The sequence below is a fragment of the Hyperoodon ampullatus genome (genome assembly GCF_949752795.1).
Source record: "Hyperoodon ampullatus genome assembly, chromosome: X".
Classification (NCBI taxonomy): Eukaryota; Metazoa; Chordata; class Mammalia; order Artiodactyla; family Ziphiidae; genus Hyperoodon; species Hyperoodon ampullatus.
The window spans coordinates 41250767-41270576 of record NC_136913.1 but is presented as its reverse complement, the minus strand read 5'-3'; the positions used below and the strand labels follow the sequence as shown (position 1 = coordinate 41270576).

General features: G+C 37.1%; 1 protein-coding gene across 13 annotated transcripts in view; it reads right to left on the bottom strand.

Moving 5' to 3' along the window:
* Window positions 1-19810, bottom strand: part of KDM6A (lysine demethylase 6A) — a gene marked incomplete at both ends in the record, with an annotated part of 208861 nt that overhangs the window by 79208 nt on the left and 109843 nt on the right. For 10 of the 13 annotated variants that reach the window (XM_079727658.1, XM_079727664.1, XM_079727666.1 and 7 more), the window contains 2 exons: window positions 7890-8010; window positions 17200-17258. The exons of 1 other annotated variant lie outside the window; for it this stretch is intronic. In XM_079727658.1, the coding sequence (XP_079583784.1) occupies window positions 7890-8010; window positions 17200-17258 (180 nt within the window). Of the gene's footprint in view, window positions 1-7889; window positions 8011-17199; window positions 17282-19810 lie in introns of all 13 variants that reach the window. 2 more of the 13 variants (XM_079727668.1, XM_079727667.1) reach the window with 2 other exon arrangements.

Here is a 19810-nt window from a genome sequence, read left to right as displayed (position 1 = left end):
TCCAATCTTGGATTTTCTGATTCAGTGGGTTGGGGATCACACCCTGTGAACCAGATTAAAGCTTCTACAAATTATTCCAGTGCACAGTCAGGGTTAAATGCCAATATTTAAAACTTGTAAATTGTGTGCTTACCCCCAAAAGCCCTACTTCAGTCTATGTAGACAAGGTATGTGTAGTCAATACTGCTGTCTATATTCAATTAAAGCAGACGCAGCTTTTTAGGAATAAAATGTTGGCAACCGGTTTTTACTCTATGCCAGGCACTTTGTTATGGCTATGCATCTACGCAATTGAATAAAAGGCTCACTGAAATTAATGTCCTAATAGAAGTTTAAAAGACAGTTCCATAGCAGAGTCCAAAAGATATAGCTGAGGGAAGAAAAGAGGTCCTTCAGGCTGAGGAAACGACTTATGTGTACACAGCCCTTATGAAACAGGGTTTTATGGACAGTTTAAGTGGGAGAAGGGAAGGTGTCAGGCACTCTTACAGGTCAAAGGCAAATTATTTTTTCTTTTTCATTTTTACAGATTGCCACAATTTTGAAAGTATGATTTAAAACCAACAAACTTCATTCCTAAAACTAATAGTCTATGATAAATGAATGAAACTAGGGAAATGCCTTAGGATGTGATGGTACTTACTTTAGGGATTTAGTCTCTGAAAATAAGATACAGAACTAAAACTGATAAGTTCTGGTAACGTTTATGAGCCACGATGCCTGGCCAAGCTGATCTGATGGAGATTCTCTCAAAGCCCTCAAACTCAGTTCTTCCATTCTCTTTGTAATACAAGATTATTACAAGAGTTTCAAGGAAGGACTCTACTGCACCAATGACTAATAGTTAATGGATCCTAGCAATCATGACTCAAAAGAGGCTCCTTCTTTTCAAGTTTACCAATCTGGTCTCTTCCAAGACTTTCTTTAACAAAAAAGTAAGACAAAAGACATTCTATACTGAAGATGTTCAAAATCTTATTTCTAGCCCTTCTTTTCAGCTCCAAACTTATACCTGTCTATACCAACATCTGATATCCCTCAGGTACCTCCAACTCGATAAACTCCCAAATGACCCATCTCCATTCGGAGGCTTTTCATGTCCCAATCCCAAAACCTGCTGCTACTTTCTTTATCCCCTACTTTAGTTAACAGAAAAGTGATTCAAGCCAATAAATGGGGAATCGCTACCCACATTGAATCTGTTAATAAATTAACTCCTTTATTAAAACTCCTTAAGACCTCTAGGATGTGTTACCTTTTATCCATCCATCCATGCAGCCACCCTATGAGAGCCCATTTATTCTACAGATCTTGCTCACTTTTCTTCCTGTAACTGGGTCCTACCTAGTCTCCCAATTCCTCCTTTCTACCACATTTTATAAAAGTACAGGTATGCAACCGATTAGAAATTCTAAAACACTGGTTCTAGTATATGTCTAATCTGTGTACACAAATGATCAGAATATGTACTGACTTAAATTTTCAAGTTCTTTAAATCTAGTGTACAATTTGTGTTCATATCAAAATAAGACTGATATGTACACAAATAACAAATACAAAGCAAACATAACATATTGTATAAAGGGGATAATGTAACAATTTGCATTGTAAAATGCTATTTTGGAACGTAACCTTTAAAAAAAAATGTGACATTGGATACACTGAATGTTTCATAAAGCTGCATTTGAAGATCAAATATTTACAACCACAAATTTAAGTAGTTATCAGTAAACACCAAAAAATGCTTTTTGATTAGAAACAACTTCTTGTAGTTAAAATGTATTTGAGGAGAGAAACCTGACACGGGAAACCTGGACTCATCGCAACCCCTCAGCATCAGAGAGGATGGCTACTGCACATCTATGAGCAGTCATGTCCTTTTCAAACACGTATTTGAGGAACTGAAGTACTTCAGCTATTTACACTACTTCACACTTGAAGGTATGTAACAGAACTCAGGGCAGAAATAAATAACAAATGGAAAAACAAAACTGGGCAGGCAGAGTGAAGTGGAGAAAGCATTATTAAGTGGTTAGATAAACCAATTAGCCGATCACCTCATACCAGATAATATCTAGAAAAGATTAAAAGGTAAAGTATAAGTTGATGAACAGCAGAAAAAGGAAACATCAGGGAAAAGATTTCTGTCCACAAATGAGGAAAAATGGACAGAAGACAAAATAAATAGCAGTGACCATCCTCTGCCAAAAGGAACAGGGACATTACACTCAGGTGAAACCAAGTTCCATTGCCAAAGTGGGAATTGGGGTGGTGATGTTTTATGGTACAAACGTGAAATTAGTAGATAACTAGATCTAATGCACAGCATAGAGATTACAGTCAACAGTACTGTACTATAAACTTCAAAGTTGCTAAGAGACAGATCTTAACTGTTCTCACACACACAAAAAAAAGATAATAATGTGACATGGTAGAGGTGTTAGCTAATGCTATGGTAATGTTCATTTTGCAATATATAAATGTATCAAATCAACACATTATACACATTAAACTTACTCAAAGTTGTATGTCAATTATACCTCAATAAAAAATTTAAAAATTGTAAAAGCCTCGAATTTTCAAAAAGCCAGCTGGCAGAGTTAAGCTATTGAACATCATGAAGGAAACAGAGCAGGAGTGGGTTTGGAGAAATAATAGCAACTTCTATTATCTTTAGACAACTGAACTAATAAAAATATGCTATTAAAGCTTCAACAACAACAAAAAATATTACAGATATCTTAGAAACTTAAGGCCTGGTTAAAATTAATTTAATAGCTAGTATTCAAATTCTCAGCAAGTATTTTTATAATACATGGAGTTCATAGTATCTTAATTAAATGAAACAAATGATTTATACATTCCACATTAATTAATAAAATAATAAAAGACGAGGCATTTCACAGATTCCAAAAGTGGTTTCTAAAAGGAAGTACATATCATCATGCCTTTACTTATTCTTTCTGCCTTAATATCTTGGCATAAAAAATATGACAATAAAATTCCTGAGTCTATATAAAGGATAGGAGATTAAATCAGATACCTGGAAATGTAGTTTTCTAGAGAAAAGTGTAAAAAAAATAAAAAGTCAAAATGCTATTTCACTCAGAAGTTTCATGACTGGTGGCTGAATGAACTGGTGGACAGGGGGCATCTAGAGAAAACTGCACTGTCAGTTTGTGTAGAAAAAAATTCTGTTAAGAGATGACAAATAAAATCAGCCTCTTATTTTTCTCCCCAACGTTTCCAGCCAATCCTATGAGGCATTTTGTAATTTTATAGCCTCTTCCATTTCATTAATCTATCCATTCAAGAAAACACTAAGCACCTGGTAAAACGCCAAGCTAACACACAAGTCTCATCTGAGCTTAACCCATTTCCTTAGAATCATCTCTTGTATTAATAATTCTCATCTTCCTAACCCTTTCATATTAGTCCCTTCAATCAGCACTTATCATCTTCAAATATCAAATTATAAGGGGACTTACATTGGTATCCCAGCCAACTATCCACAAGTTCCCATAAAAAAGCCACCCTCTTTACCTTTAAAAATCCAAGAGGGCTTCCCTGGTGGCGCAGTGGTTGAGAGTCTGCCTGCCGATGCAGGGGACACGGGTTCGTGCCCCGGTCCGGGAAGATCCCACATGCCGCAGAGCGGCTGGGCCCATGAGCCATGGCCGCTGAGCCTGCGCGTCCAGAGCCTATGCTCCGCAACGGGAGAGGCCACAGCAGTGAGAGGCCCGTGTACCGCAGGGGAAAAAAAAAAAAATCCAAGAAAGTTCTAATGCTGACATATTTTAGGGAAACTTAAATATGTAAATATTAGGAAGAATTTTTTAATAATCTTCATTAAATTAAATAGATGCATTGGCATTAATTGAAGTATGGGTGTTATCGCATCTTATTTTGCATATATTAGCTTCATATGAGGGAAATAATTTTAATAGTCTGCCAGGGTGTAAAACTTAGAGGCATTATATAAAACGACTTGTCAAAATTGGTGTGCTTTTACTGAAGTAGTGATAGCACACTGTCTCAAATACATAACAAATGTAAGCAATTATCATTAATATCATTAAAAAGTAATAAAATAAAATTCTGAATTATATGGAGGTAAACAGGCAACCAATCCCACTTGGGGGGATATTATCTGAAGCAGGAAAGATAAACAACAAAATATCATGTAGAAATGTCACCCTGAAATGGACTCTGGTTCAGATAGTACTAAACTAGTTAATAAATTAAACATTGGTACCTCCACCACTCAACTAAACACATGAAATCTTTATTGGCCAATTTAATGGAAGAATAACACCATCTGATTGAAAAGTAAGCTGGGCATTAACTTCACATTTCTGAGGATGGGCAGGGTGACAAAAATACAAGTATTCAATTCTAGGACAGGAAAATGGATTTCACACAAACAATATCTATACTGGCCCCAAATTAGAGGAGTTTTAGATATGGCAGATAAACTGAGAACTAAGAAAGAAGGGCTGAAAAAACTTATTTGTCAGATACTTCAATATATATATTATTTCATCTTTTAACAATCTTGTGGAGTAGGTACAGTTATTTCAGTTCTACAGACACAAAGAGGATCAGAAAAGTTAGGCATCTTGCCCAAAGTCACACAATTAGTTTACTGGCAGGGTCAAATTTTAAAACCCAATTTACCTGCTCTGAGAGCTGTTTACACAGTACCAAAACAGAATGAATCTGCTTCAGAAATACATTTGGGGAGAAAAGTTATTACCAGAGATAGAAATAAAACAGGAGGCCCTGGAATGCATTTCATGTGTGGGTGAAAAGAAGGAATCTATTATGAAAATAAACTGTATTTTATTTAAATATTTTACCATCTAAAACATACTGTATATGTTGTATCTCTCCATCCCAGAGGGAAAGGAAATGAGGCAGAGAAGACTAGATCTGTAATGGACAGATTGTATGCACCACTCCCATACCAAAATACTTTTTACCCACCCCTCACTCTCTATTAGAAAGGAACAGCGTATTTAGGAAATCAAGCTCTGCTCAAAAACTGGGCATAACTGGTCTAAGAATAACCACACCTTTGATAAGGAATCACTGAGAATAGCCACGTGGTCTAATTCTGGCCAATGAGATGCAAAGTGAAGTATTCTTGAAAACATCAACAGGAAGTCAGGATCTTTCTCCTCTATAACATGATAAATCAGGTATTTACTGAGCACTTACTATATGCCAGCACTATACTAAGCACCTATACCACTACTCTACATTATAGAGTAACTCTATAATGCAGAGTAGTGGTATAGGTGCTTTTCTTTATGAGACATTGAAAAAGAAATCATCTCACTGTGTACCTGGCAACCAGCCTTAAGAATAAGCCAACACAGGGGCTTCCCTGGTGGCACAGTGGTTGAGAGTCCACCTGCTGATGCAGGGGACATGGGTTTGTGCCCCGGTCCGGGAAGATCCCACATGCCATGGAACGGCTGGGCCCGTGAGCCATGGCCGCTGAGCCTGCACGTCCGGAGCCTGTGCTCCGCAACGGGAGAGGCCACAACAGTGAGGGGCCCGCATACCGCAAAAAAAAAAAAAAAAAAAAAAGAATAAGCCAACAGAACAGAGAAGAAAATGAATCCTTAGTGAAACACTGGATCAGCTAAATCAACCAATCCTGAAGGCTGGACTTTACATTATATGAGCTACTTTTTTTTTTTTGTCATTTTAACCAGCTTCAGTTGGAGTTTTCTGAGGTTGCAGCCCATAGCATCTATACCAATACACTGTGCTAGGAAACAACTTCATGTAGTGCAAAAGTCACCAGAGGCTCCACATCTATCCATAAAGGTAAAGTGCTAGCCAGTCCACTGTAGGAAAACTGAAGGCCACCTAAGGGGAATGGGGCATATCATTCCTTCTGATTCCTACCTTCACTTACACTAAATGCTAAGCACTTACAGTAATATACTGAAATACCTCCTCTTCAACTACAAATGTTCATGCCTAAAATTCTCCTGAAAACAGACAAGGAATACTGGAGAGAGAAGCCTTAAAAAGCCAATGTCAAGATGAGATAAAAATCAAATGAAACCTTCTCATTATGGAGAAGAGAAATATCAAGGACTCCTGAAATTCTTTTCTATGTTCATGGAAATGAAACAAACATCAGAATGGTATCAAGTGTTTTAAATAAATGGAAGAAAGGCCCCAAACCAGAAGACTGCACTTACTTAAGGCAATCTTGCTAAAATCGTTATGACTTGAAAGTTTGTTAGCCTTTACGCCTGAACAAATTAAAAGTTGTATACAGGAAGGTTTCTGTTGAACAGTAGTAAGCAAGAACACTTTGAATTAGCCATGAACACTTCTCAACACTGTTTCCCCTGATTAAAGGGGATTTTAAATATTGCCACCTTCATGGAAAGAGAGTTTTGCATCCATAGAATTGTTTAAGGTACCCACTGTACTGATATTCAGAGATAGCCACATTCCATAATTTGGGACAAATCTCATTACTTTTTTCCTCTCAAATATATTTCCTGAGCGACACTTATACTTCTGCAACACACAATAACCATATTGTGACAGTTCTGTAAAAAGCTCAAATAAGTTGACTTTGTATTATAAGCATTTTAAGAGTCTGGTTTGCTAGTATACACTGTGAATGTCCAAGAGGAGGTCAAAATATGTAAGGTGGCATATCTGAACTTATTTTCCATTTCAAGTCCACTCACATGCGAATGTATAGTTTGAGACATGCTGCTCTAAACTTGAGGAAAATTGATAACTTCTAGGCATCCCTTAGTCTCCACATTACTTACATTTGCCCTAGGGCCTATTTCTCAAATTGCACTTACCTTTGAGAACTGTGTGATCTGAATACTTTCACAATCTACTTATTTTAGTGTTTTGGACTGTATACCTTTCTTTCGTACCATCAGCATTGTTCTTTATAAACTCATGAAAGATAGAAACAGTATTTGAAAAACTGTCTACTTTAAAACTCTAGAACAATTAGGCACTCCTAAATACAGTTTTATTTGTTTTTTTTTTTTTAATTTCAGTACTTCCTTACTAGTGAATTCAAACTACAACCTACTGTAAGGTCATTGTTTATCTCCCTCCTGACCCTTCAGAATGAAGATAGATAATCTGCAATGGAGATATTTAGAACATGGCAACCATTATAAATAGTCATAAGTTCACAAAAATTTAAGCTTCTCCTAGAACTTCTAATCCTTTTAAAAAGCAATACTTTTGTCGAGCAGGGAAGCACTATCTTCGTGAAAAGCCCAGTAAGATCTAAAGTGATGGCATAGATAGCACAAGAAACTAAATGAAAAACTTGAGAAATGTTAAATTCTATAGAAAGTAAAATATTTAACCAACAATGTTATTTTGCCCAACAATGTTTATACTCACAAACCAGCAGTTCAAATGACTAGCGAAGAACACACGTTTTTATATTTAAGATATGAGACGTGCTTTGCTGGTAGAGGTGGAAAGATTTCTAGTGAGACCAATACAAGTAAACTGTCAATGATGGGGTCACAGATACAGAATCATTAAGCAGCTGCTTCTGACCTCTATGGTTGCCAATCACTAATAGCAGAGTGATTCAGATGTCCAAATTGAGACTGAAACCTTCACCCTTTCCTGATAACAGACCACAATTAAAACTCAAAAAAAAAAAAAAGTTTAATGATATAATTAGAAACCCAAACTTATGTATCTTCCAGTTCATAGCTGATAAACAGTTCTTTCATCTAAATTTTCAAATTTTCTTTTGAAGTACCAAATAAATTCCAACATTTCTCAATGTTCTAATATTTAACAACCCCCCCCAAGACCCCACAAAAATGAAACATTGTATCTCAGAAAAAAACCCAACAACCTACCTTTAAACTAGACTCATAGTCTGTGTTCACTTTGAACATAAGACCAAGCCGTAAATGAATTTCCTTGGCTCGACAAAAGCTGGGATCAACATAAAGCACCTCCTGAAATGCTTTAATTGCCCTGAAAGAACATAGACATAAGATATCTTTACTTTTTAACACTTACATGAATTTTTGCTTGGTAGAACAGTAAAACTTCTCTTTTATTCAATTCTGTTTTAAAGGAAATGCCAGTTTTATAAAAAAAGATGTGAATGAATAGCTTTAACAAAAAAAAGACTAGGAAGGGGTGCCTGGGTCTTTTATGTAATTGAATGTGTGTAATATAAAAGGAGAAAAGGAAGATCAGTTGAATTTACTCTCAATTATTCAATTTTTTTTTTTTTCTGGTTGCACTGGGTCTTTGTTGCTGCACGCGAGCTTTCTCTAGATGCAGCGAGCGGGAGCTACTCTTCGTTGCAGTGCACGGGCTTCTCATTGCGGTGGCTTCTCTTGTTGCGGAGCATGCGCTCTAGGTGCGCGGGCTTCAGCAGTTGTGGCACGTGGGCTCAGCAGTTGTGCCTCACGGGCTCTAGAGCACAGGCCCAGTAGTTGTGGTGCACGGGCTTAGTGGCTCCGCGGCATGTGGGATCTTCCCGGACCAGGGATCGAACCCATGTCCCCTGCATTGGCAGGTGGATTCTTAACCATTGCGCCACCAGGGAAGTCCCTTCAAATAATATTTTATGGATTAATAGAATTGTCAGTGTAAATAACTGATTTCACTGTTTCTGGAATTTCCTAGGGGAGAGAGGGGTGGGGCAGATAGTTTTGTTTTTAAGGGAGGAGAGGTTAATCCTGCCTCTAGTCTACTCCATAAAATGAAGTCTTTTTTAAAAACTTTTTATTTCTATTTTTCATATTTAGGTTTACAATCCATCTGCACCTTATTTTTTATATGATGTGAGGCAGGGGTCAGTTTTCATTTTTTTCAATACAGATATCCAGTACCCCCTACATCATCTGTAGAGAAGACCATCCTTACCACAGCTCTACAGTGCCACACTGTCCTAAATCAAATGTCCATATCAAACGTCTTGGTCTGTTTCTGGGCTCTCTATTCTACTATATGTCACTTTGTGTCTAGCAGTCCATCTTTGCCCCAGATTCACATTCTATCTTTCATAAAAAGTCTTAATTACCAGTAGAACATATACAAGGATGAGGAAGGAACACTTTTCACTGAATACATTTTTATATCACTTAATCTGATCATATGAATGTACTATGTACTCAAAAATGAATTAAAATTATGACAGAAAAACATCTACTTTGAATTTTGAAAACTATAGTATCAGGTATAACAGTATTTTAGGCATCATTTTAAATCTCTCTACATGATTTAAGGCTTATCCCAAGTACAGCTAATATATTCTTTGCAAAGCTTTTTATCAAGTATTCTCTACTTCTATTTAATCTTAAAGGAGGTTACTTAGAATCTTAGACAATTCCAAAACAAAAGTGAATCTTTAAAAAAGTTCAAAATATATACCACAAAATAGAGCAAAACAACATGCCCTATGTCTTTAAGTAACTTTGACTTGTATATTATCTATTTCCCCCCCAAAAAAACTGTGTGATTATATATTTATTATAAAATTATGGGTTCTAAAAGGTAATATTTACTGTGAGGAGCATCAGATACCTTTACATCTGGTTAAATACTTTTTTCCTGAAGAGGAACTCGGCATCTATGTGTTAAGATGGCATTTCAAATGGGTGGGGCTATGTATGTGTTTTATTATTTAGTGTGTGTAAAGACAGCAGAGGGGAGTCAAAGGCCTGATAAGAAAGAATTCGTGTAAATTACCTTTCTCATTCAAAGGTGACTTTCTATTTCTCTCAATCAGACTTGAAGATACTCATCGGCATACTGCTAAGAAGTTCTCTGTACTTTTCTCAAACCTTTCTAATAAGAGGAGGTGCAGCTTCAGCCTCTATATTCTCTTGGTCATGTCTAGAGCGCCACCTTCTAACAGAACAGATTGTGTGCACAGGTGTGTGTGAATGTGTGTGTGTGGGGGGGAATACAACACACACATGTTGGGGGAGGGGCATAAAAAAGGTTAGGAAGAGAACAACTGCAGCAATAAATGATGTCAATTAAAAGATAAGATGTGACTGGGAAACGGTATGCAGGGGCTTTTGGAAGCTTCTGGGATGATAGCAATTTTTTATTTCTCGACCCAAGTGATAGTTATGAATGTTTATTTTATAAATAACATGTAAAGATGTATGCTTATGTTTGTTTAATTTTCTTTAAGTATGTTACATTTTTTAATAATAAAAACTGAGGATAATGCTTCATAAAGTCCTAATTAACCTGACCTTACGAAATGGGTCAGAGAACTCCTATGGAATGGGTCAGAACTAAGCAATGTCCACACATGCCAATTAAAAACCCAGGCAAGGAAGAGTGGATATAGGTATATGTATAACTGATTCAGTTCGCTGTATACCTGAAACTAACACAACCTTGTAAATCAACTATACTCCAATAAAAATTAAAACAAAACAAAACAAACAAAACTAACCAAGGGGGGTGGGGGGGGGGGGGGGACAGGCAGGCCTGAGTCAAATACATGAAAGAAGAATGGAAGTGGTGAAAGATAGCAAAGGAAAGATGGAATAAAGGAGAAAAAGAAGATAGGAAGAAGAACAGTCTAAGGAAGGATGTATGCGAATGGGAAGAAGGAAAACACAGATCATCAATAACAACCCCACAGGAGAAATATTTCCTACTCTGTCTCAGTTTCTATTTCCAGTCTTTTCCCAACCTACTGTTCATAGATGTGTTTTACTCCATAGGTGCCTTTAGTTCTTATCCACTTAGTTCACAATGTCACACAAGTACAACAAACACAGGTTGTTTTACAAAGTTCTCTACACATGTTAACACACTGGAAATTTCTTTTAAAAAATTATTAACCTACCAGCAAAAACACATATTACAATACACTAGTCTGGGCTACACTGTGCCTGCTCTTTAAGGACTACTAAAAGTGCCCATGACAAGGGAGGACAACATATATCTATTCATCAAGTTCTCCAGGTTGTTTCAAAGTTTCCCTCAAATTCAATACTTGCAGACTCAATCTTCAATATCTCATTATCAGATAACTGAAATAGTCTCCTTAAAGACTTCCCTTGCTCTCCTCTGGCTTGTCTATGCTTCCTAAAATATGTGGCTCCTGTGATTGCCTACTAACCATGATACTCTTTTAAGTCAAATCTCCATGTAGCATTTAAGGTTTGTGAGCAGTTATACCCATTGCCAGCCATGCCCTAACATTGCTCCTCCTCAGCTGTGAGCTGGCATATCTTAGGAATTCCTTCATGCAAATACTGGCCCTCTTGGCTTCACGGCTTCTCCTCAGGATAGTCTCCTGACCTGGAATATTTTCATTCTTCTGCTTCACTCTAAATCCACTATTACCTTTAAGACTCACCACCCAAACTCAACATCAACTATTTTTGGCTTAATGTTAACCAGCAGTTAGGTCCACTTTATAATCAAATCATTTTACTCTTTACCTGTCAGTGTGCTGTCTCTAGTTTTTCCAAGTAGTCTATTCCTTGAGGTTTACATTCCTCTTTTATTTTTAAATACTCTAGACATTATAGGAAAATGTTTAATATCTGTTTACTGATGTCATCACTCTTTATAATTAACTGACTGGACTTCTTGTTGAGAGGGTGGGAAGGGATGCTCCAGAGTCTCTTTACTGATCAGTTCTCCTCAGCTAACAAAATAGATGCAAGTTCATTTTCACTTGCTTTTCTAAAACTCTTACCATCTTTTTCTCCTATGTGTTACATCCACCCCTTGGGAAGGAAAAAAGAATGTGTTTATGTGTTAGGAGGGGGATAGTGTGTGGAGAAGACAGGTACCACTCAGACTACATTCTAATTTTGGTCATCATTTTAATGTATTCATATCTCACCAAACCACATGTAGCCAGAACATGATCTGTGTAGAAGAAGTTAGACTAAACCACCAACATATACAAATTCTGCTGATGTCAGTATTCTGACTGACAGACTATTTTAGAACGTGAAAAATGGCTACCTAAAACAATAAAATACTTTTAATGATACAATGCCTGGAAAGGTTTATAGTTTTCAAATATTAAAGCACAGTCTCTACTGAAATTTTAAACAAGTGCATATCGCTATGCTTGAGTATCCATGTATTTTCTTAAAATCTAAAGAATGTTTTTAATATCACCAAAATTATTTCTATAGATTTTCAGTTTAAAATTTTTTGCAATTAATGTTTGCCATTGTTAACAATTTTTAAAAGGAAATGATAACTTCAATAGCACTACCTTCAAAAAACACACACATGCTGAATATATTTTAAAACAATGGTCATTTTTAATAAGATTTCTAGAGCCATTTTTTAAAAAGCCTCCTTTAGAACTTTACCAAACTATAGAAAAATAATATTAACTAAACATCCTAGCACAGTTTTAGTACATTTGAAAAGAGACATAATAAAACTTTAAGTTCTCTGAAGCTAATAAAGCTGAGTCCAGAGGTTTCCCTCAGGGATATCTGAAGAGATAAAGGAACAAATTCCACAAATTTTCATACTAATAAAAGGGAGCATATTCTAGCTCTAAATCAGTAATAACATATATACACAACAGATATACACACTTCTATACACACATCTATATATATTTGGAAATTTAGAGGATGCTTCTAAATGAGACAAATAGATTTGATTAAGAACTCAAAGAGACAGGTAAGGTAAGGTAAGGTAAGAGTTTTAAAGTGGAGATGGAAGGAGAAGGCAGACCAAAGAGAGTAAATGGCACAAACCAACTTGCATAGGTAAAAAAATGCTCAAGACATTTTCAGGGAAATGTTAATACAGTAGTGACTGACACAAAGAATATATTTAGGGGAACAATAAGTCTAGAAAGATCATCTGAGGTTGAAACAGAGAGGACCTTAAATGTGAGGCTAAGTTAGAAGTATCATACACTAGGCTATTCACATTGACGTTTGCTAATATATTACCTCCTGGTTCTTTTGCCCTCTCCAGCCATCTTCATTTCATCACTGCAGACAGTGGGATGTTTTCTTCCCACCCCTATTGTAAAATTTATGTTTTTATTCATAATTTCCCTGAAGCTTAATCAATCCAAACCCTTCCAAATTCTCTCTGGCAATCTATGTGTCACTGGTAAGCATAACTTTACCAAAACTGCCTTAGTTATCTGCTATTTTCTTCAAAACAGCAGTGAACAGAATAAACTCAACATATGTTAACATGAACTGTTTTATTTTAATAGAAAAAAACTTTTGGGCCTCCCTGGTGGCGCAGTGGTTGAGAGTCTGCCTGCCGATGCAGGGGATACGGGTTCGTGCCCCGGTCTGGGAGGATCCCATATGCCGCGGAGCGGCTGGGCCCGTGAGCCATGGCTGCTGAGCCTGTGCGTCCGGAGCCTGTGCTCCGCAACGGGAGAGGCCACAACAGTGAGAGGCCCGCGTACCACAAAAAAAAAAAAAAAAAAAAAAAAAAAAACTTTTGATCTAAGAGCATTAGTTTGCAAAATGATAGCTCAAAAACATACATTAAATATTAAGTTTTTGCCAGACTCCATGCTAAACAAGCCTCAGGATCAATGGCGGTTATCTCAAACCACATTAAGTTTATGTTTGCACCCAAAGCAGTGATTTTACAAGGAGAGCAGAGATTCCTACACCCCTAAGAACACTTGTAATTGGTACACGCTAGGGAAATGAGTCCTGGAGAAAGTTCACTTGTAATGTGTTAACATTTCTGTCTTTCTAAACTCACCTCCATCTCATTACCCTACTCCTTGCTGATGTCAACATAATAATAATCACTACATTTCCTTACCAGGGCTTATCAATTAGATTTGGGAAGCTAATTTCCAAAATCCTATGCCTCTGGCACAGAATTATGTAGCTCTTAGGTTTGCCACTATAAGACCATTCTGACACTGATCAATGGGAATACAAAAGGTTACAGGCTAGAAAGAGAGGAATGATAAGGATTTTCAGGGAGGTATATTTAGAAATATGGCTGCAAGTTATAATACTTTATTACTGTATATATTTCAATTCCTTTCACCCAAGGATATAGGTTTCTTACTACAAAGGCAAGGAAAAGCTCAGTTCAAGGTACCCTTAGCAATATGCCACCCTCATGAAGAAGAACAAGTGAAGGCATGGGCATGCACTCATGCACATGGAAAGGAACAGCTTTATAGATACTGGTTCTAGCTCTCTGCTGCATGCATTTTACTATGTGCTTCTATGTCTTCCTTTCTCCTTATATTTATTTTAAGTTTGGTCACAGATTACTGTGTATGATAATAGTAAAATTAAATAATTATGATAAATCCAGTGAGGATGTAACAGTTGCTCTACTACTTTCTGACATGGGCTCCTCTAAGACGCTGAAATTGAAACTGGAAAAACTGACCAAATAACTGAACTCATCCAGAGGCTAACAGTAAAATCAACTCACCCCCCAAAAAGGGGGCGGGGGGGAGCATAATATGGTAAGAAACAAGACAAACAGGTTAACAGATAAAACCAGTTAATAAAATTGCTCTTAATAATTTATTAAGTCGCCATCACTAACCCCAACACACATGGTGGTTGCACACATTATTCTCGAATACTTAATCTAATTAAATAACAACAGACACCACTTACAAATATTAAATTCTACTTAAATTATAAATGTACAAAGGATAGAAAATTCTGAGCTAACAATACAAAAAAGGCATACCACTCTCTTCTCTGGAAATATTTTTTCAACAAATCCCAAAGAACTTAGTATGTGTTAGGGGTGGAGGTGGGTCTGTTCCCAGAAATTAATAGCCACCTATAAGTAAAACTAAATAAAACACAAGTATAGTTTTAACCTAAGGAAGTTCCTATTCGTTAAGGCTATACTCTAAAACTCTCACCAAGCACCTACTCCATGCTTTCTAATTTTGTGGCTGTTCAAGAAATAGCAAGATAAGTGAAAGCAAAAATTGGGGCACAGAGTTTGTGAAAGAACATTTGACCAGCAAAACAGGAAACACACATTCATGATGGATTAAGAGAGGGTGTGAGATATGTCATTTTAGGCAGCAGCTAGAGCTGAAACTCAAGACATGAGAAAATGGTAGTAACCAGGACAGGATCAACAGAACAGAAGGCACTTACTAATTCAGACATTGCATCATTCTTATATCATTTCAGTTTCATTTCTTAAGTCAACTGAAGGACACAGAAATCATATGTAGATAAGGAATCAAAAAATATAATTTTCCACACTACAAGCCCCCTAACTTGACATGGTCACATACTTTTTAATGCAATCCAATTTTCAACTGATGATGGCTTCACCTCACTACTGATTTTATGCTTATATCTTCAATCTACAGGGAGTTCACAAGTTATCACAGGTAGGTGAAAATTAACTGGTGTGAGGTATACATGTTCATTTCTAAACTGCAGAGTTCCTTGCCTTGAGTTTCATCTAAATTATTTCTCGCTGGCCATAAAGATTTTACCCATGTGCCCAGGAGAACAATTACAAATACTGATTAAAAAATAACCACCAATCAATCTTCAAACTTGGGGACAGACTACAACAGACAAAATAATTAGACTGGGAAATCTGAGCGTAAGTTTGCTTCTGCCACCAATTAAACAGTTATATAATACTGAGTTACACACACATACACATCCCTTGTTTTCTACGTCTATAAAATTAAGGGAAAAAAACTAAGTTATCTCTTAAGACCACTCTGGTTCTAAAAGTTTAGAATTGTGAATTCTATGAATAGCATCTTCAAGAAAGTAAAGAGATTTTAAAACAGTCCTAATCTACTCTTGATTTTACATATGATACACTGGATATAAAGTTAGGAGGCTTAAATTTAGGCTCGCTCTACAACAATGGACAATTTAAAAGAAAAATATTACAAAGCTTCTTCATAAAGATCAATTATAGCTTTGTTTACAAAGAAAATGAGTGATTTGAATGATTATAATAGTCTATCCACACAGGTGTTCTCTAACAATGCAGTGCTTCCATAGATGATCAAAACCCAACAGGACCAAAAGCAAACGGGAAAGAAAAGGCATCTGGGAAAAGTCATTCATGTTTTAAGTTTCATCTTTAGAGAAACCATATCAAATCATTGCCAATGCATATTTAAAAGCTCTGTAATAAATATCCAGGATGCGCAACAGGTATATGACAGGGTTATAACCTTTGGTCAAAATGTTCCTTTGGACTTTCTCAGCACTCACTCAGCTTAAAATTATGGAGAATAGAAGGCACTCTGACAAAGTCGAATATATTTCAAAAAAAATGTCTACATAGGGCTTTACAGTTTGCAAAATGTACATTATCTCATGTGATCATCAAAACTCTGTAGAGTAGAAAAGGCAAAACTGTAATGTACCTAACACACACACACACACACACGCACGCGCACACACACAAAATGAGGAAACACATCAAACTAAGTAGCAGTGCTGAGACCAGAATACCAATCTTTCAACTATGTTCTTTCCACTAGAGAATGTCACTGTCTTGTCTGGTAAACAGAAAGACAACAAGGGGGCAAAGGCCACAGTAACAGGGACCTATACTTTACCGTTTATAAAATCGTATATATATTTCTATCATATTTAATGTCTGACTCTGAAGGTGGTACCATTACTCCTATTTTATAGAAGAGAGAATTGAGAGTTTATAATCTAGTGCCTAGTTACTAGAAATTGGAAAAGTACTAGCACACTCGTGTGTGTGTGTGTGTGTGTGTGTGTGTGTGTGTGTGTGTGTGTGTGTGTCTTTTGGTGAAGGAGGAAGGGAAGGAGCAGTCAGTATATCTAAAAGTCTGAAAAGGAAATACTGCTCATCACAGACCATTTACCAACTTGAGAAGAGAGAGTAGAGTCATTCCCCAGTTCAAATAACCTGGGGACCACCAGTCCATAACAAGTGACGGAGAAATTCCAAAAGTTTTCTAATCTAAGTCTTCTTTAATCAGAACCTTATACCAGATTCTTTTAGGAACACATATATTTCTAATAATCTAAGGTAGGTCAATATCCCTGAAGGAACAAACTAATAATTTCAGGAGATTATTGGAAAATGTAGGCTTAGTGATATTAAAATATTTTGTATTTATTACACACACACACAAACACACAGAAAAATACAAACAAAATAAGCTATTTACTGGAAACAACTGGAGTTATTAGTTTTATGTCAACTTACCACTGAAATGCATTGTAATGGAAGTAGACCAAACCAAGACCATATAAAAAGGCAGCATTCTGGAAAGAAAGGGAAAAAGAGACTTTTAGGAAAAGCATTTATGTCTAATACGTATGTTACTAATACTATAAAATATGGTATCCAGGATGTTTTATGTTATTAAAAATCTATCCTGCATTACAATATAGTCACAATGTTTTTTGTTTTTTGTTTTTTTTTTTTTGTGGTACGCAGGCCTCTCACTGCTATGGCCTCTCCCGTTGTGGAGCACAGGCTCCGGATGCACAGGCCCAGCGGCCATGGCTCACGGGCCCAGCCCCTGCGCAGCATGTGGGATCCTCCCGGACCGGGGCACGAACCCCCGCCCCCTGCATCGGCAGGCGGACTCTCAACCACTGCGCCACCAGGGAAACCCTACAATGTATTTTTAAAACACCAAAATAACTGATGAGTCAACAGATGGCACAGAATCCAATCAACTTGGACAGATTCTGTGGTTTCTTTTTAATCAAACCTGCCCTGAAATAAAAAATCTGTCAGCACATACAGATGGCCAATAGGCACATGAAAAGATGCTCAACATTGCTAATTATTAGCAAAATGCAAATCAAAACTACAATTAGGTATCACCTCACGCCAGTCAGAATGGCCATCATTAAAAAGTCTACAAATAACACATGCTGGGGAGGGTGTGGAGAGAAGGGAACCCTCCCCTACACTGTTGGTGGGAATGTTAAGTTGGTGCAGTCACTATGAAAAACAGTATGGAGGCTCCTCAGAAAACTAAAAATAGAATTACCATACCATATGATCCAGCAATGCCACTCCTGGGCATATACCCAGACAAAACTATAATTCAAAAAAATACAGGCACCCCTATGTTCATAGCACCACTGTTCACAATAGTCAAGACATGGAAACAACCTAAATGTCCATTGACAGATGAAAGGATAAAGAAGATGTGGTACATATATACAATGGAATACTACTCAGCCATAAAAATAATGTCATTTGCAGCAACATGGATTCAACTAGAGATTATCATACTAAGTGAAGTCAGTCAGAAAGAGAAAGACAAACACCATATAACATCACTTATATGTGGAATCTAAAATATGACACAAATGAACCTATCTACAAAGCAGAAACAGACTCACAGACATAGAGAACAGACTTGTGGTTGCAGGGGGTGGGGGTGGACTGGGAGTTTGGGGTTAGTAGGTGCAAACTATTACATACAGAATGGAAGGACAACAAGGTCCTACTGTACAGCACATGGAACTATATTCAATGTCCTGGTATAAACCATAATGGAAAGGAATATAAAAAAGTATGTGTGTGTGTGTATGTATGTATGTATGTATGTATGTATGTATGTGTGTGTGTATGCATTAACTGAGTCACTCTGCCATACAGCAAAAATTAACACAACATTGTAATTCAACTATACTTCAATTAGGGCTTCCCTGGTGGCGCAGTGGTTAAGAATCCACCTGCCAATGCAGGGGACATGGGTTCAATCCCTGGTCCGGGAAGATCCCACATGCCGCGGAGCAACTAAGCCCGTGCACCACAATTACTCAGCCTGCGCTCTAGAGCCCACGAGCCACAACTACTGAAGCCCGTGCGCCTAGAGCCCGTGCTCCACAACGAGAAGCCACCGCAATGAGAAGCTCGCACACCACAACAAAGAGTAGCCCCTGCTCGCTGCAACTAGAGAAAGCCCACACACAGCAACAAAGACCCAACTCAGCCATAAATAAATGAATGAATGAATGAATAATAAACTATAATTCAATTAAAAAATATCTGTCAGCAGAATTCTATGGGTAATCTAAGAGAAAAACCTATTTTTCAGGAATAAGAAAATGCCTATGCTATCCTATTCTCTCTTGCTTATTATATCTCTGTATTCTTCCTCTAGTTCTTTCTGTTTCTTGAACTGGATTTAATTTTATGTTCAGTGTTGCCAGGGAGGTAGTTAGAATTCAAAGTAAATGCACAATACAAACGTAGAACAAATTTTAGTATTAAAAAAAAACCCACATGCTAAAATGACACCTAGCCATTTACATTTTGAGCTATGAACATCAGTGATTCCTTTTGCAGTACAAAACAGAGATGCCTATCCAGACTCAATCTGACCTCTGGCCCCCATATGGGAAACTAGCTAGCTACTCCCTTTTTTCAAAAAGGGCAAACAGTTGAGTCCCTACTATGTGTTCTCCGAACTTATGTTCTAAAACTTAAAAAATTTCTAACTCTTACTAAAATGTTTCTTACTGTATTATTTTAGGTTGTATTTCCCCAGAAGTACACCCTGAGACAAAAGGTTTTAGTATACGTGGTTTATTTGGGAAGTTACCCTAGGAAACACCAGTAAGGGAGTAGAGAAGTGAGGCAGGGAAGAGAAGGAAGCCAATAAAGGGTGCAGCATGGCTGACTATGCAGCTGTGGGCAACTGGGACTTAATACTGCTGGGGATTTCTAGGAGACAGTGAAGAACATTCCTCAGTCATTTTGCGCTAGGTGTGAGGGAACTACAGTACTTATCCCACAACTGCTGTCATTCAATGACTGGAGAAAAAGAATCAGTGATGTTTAAAGACCA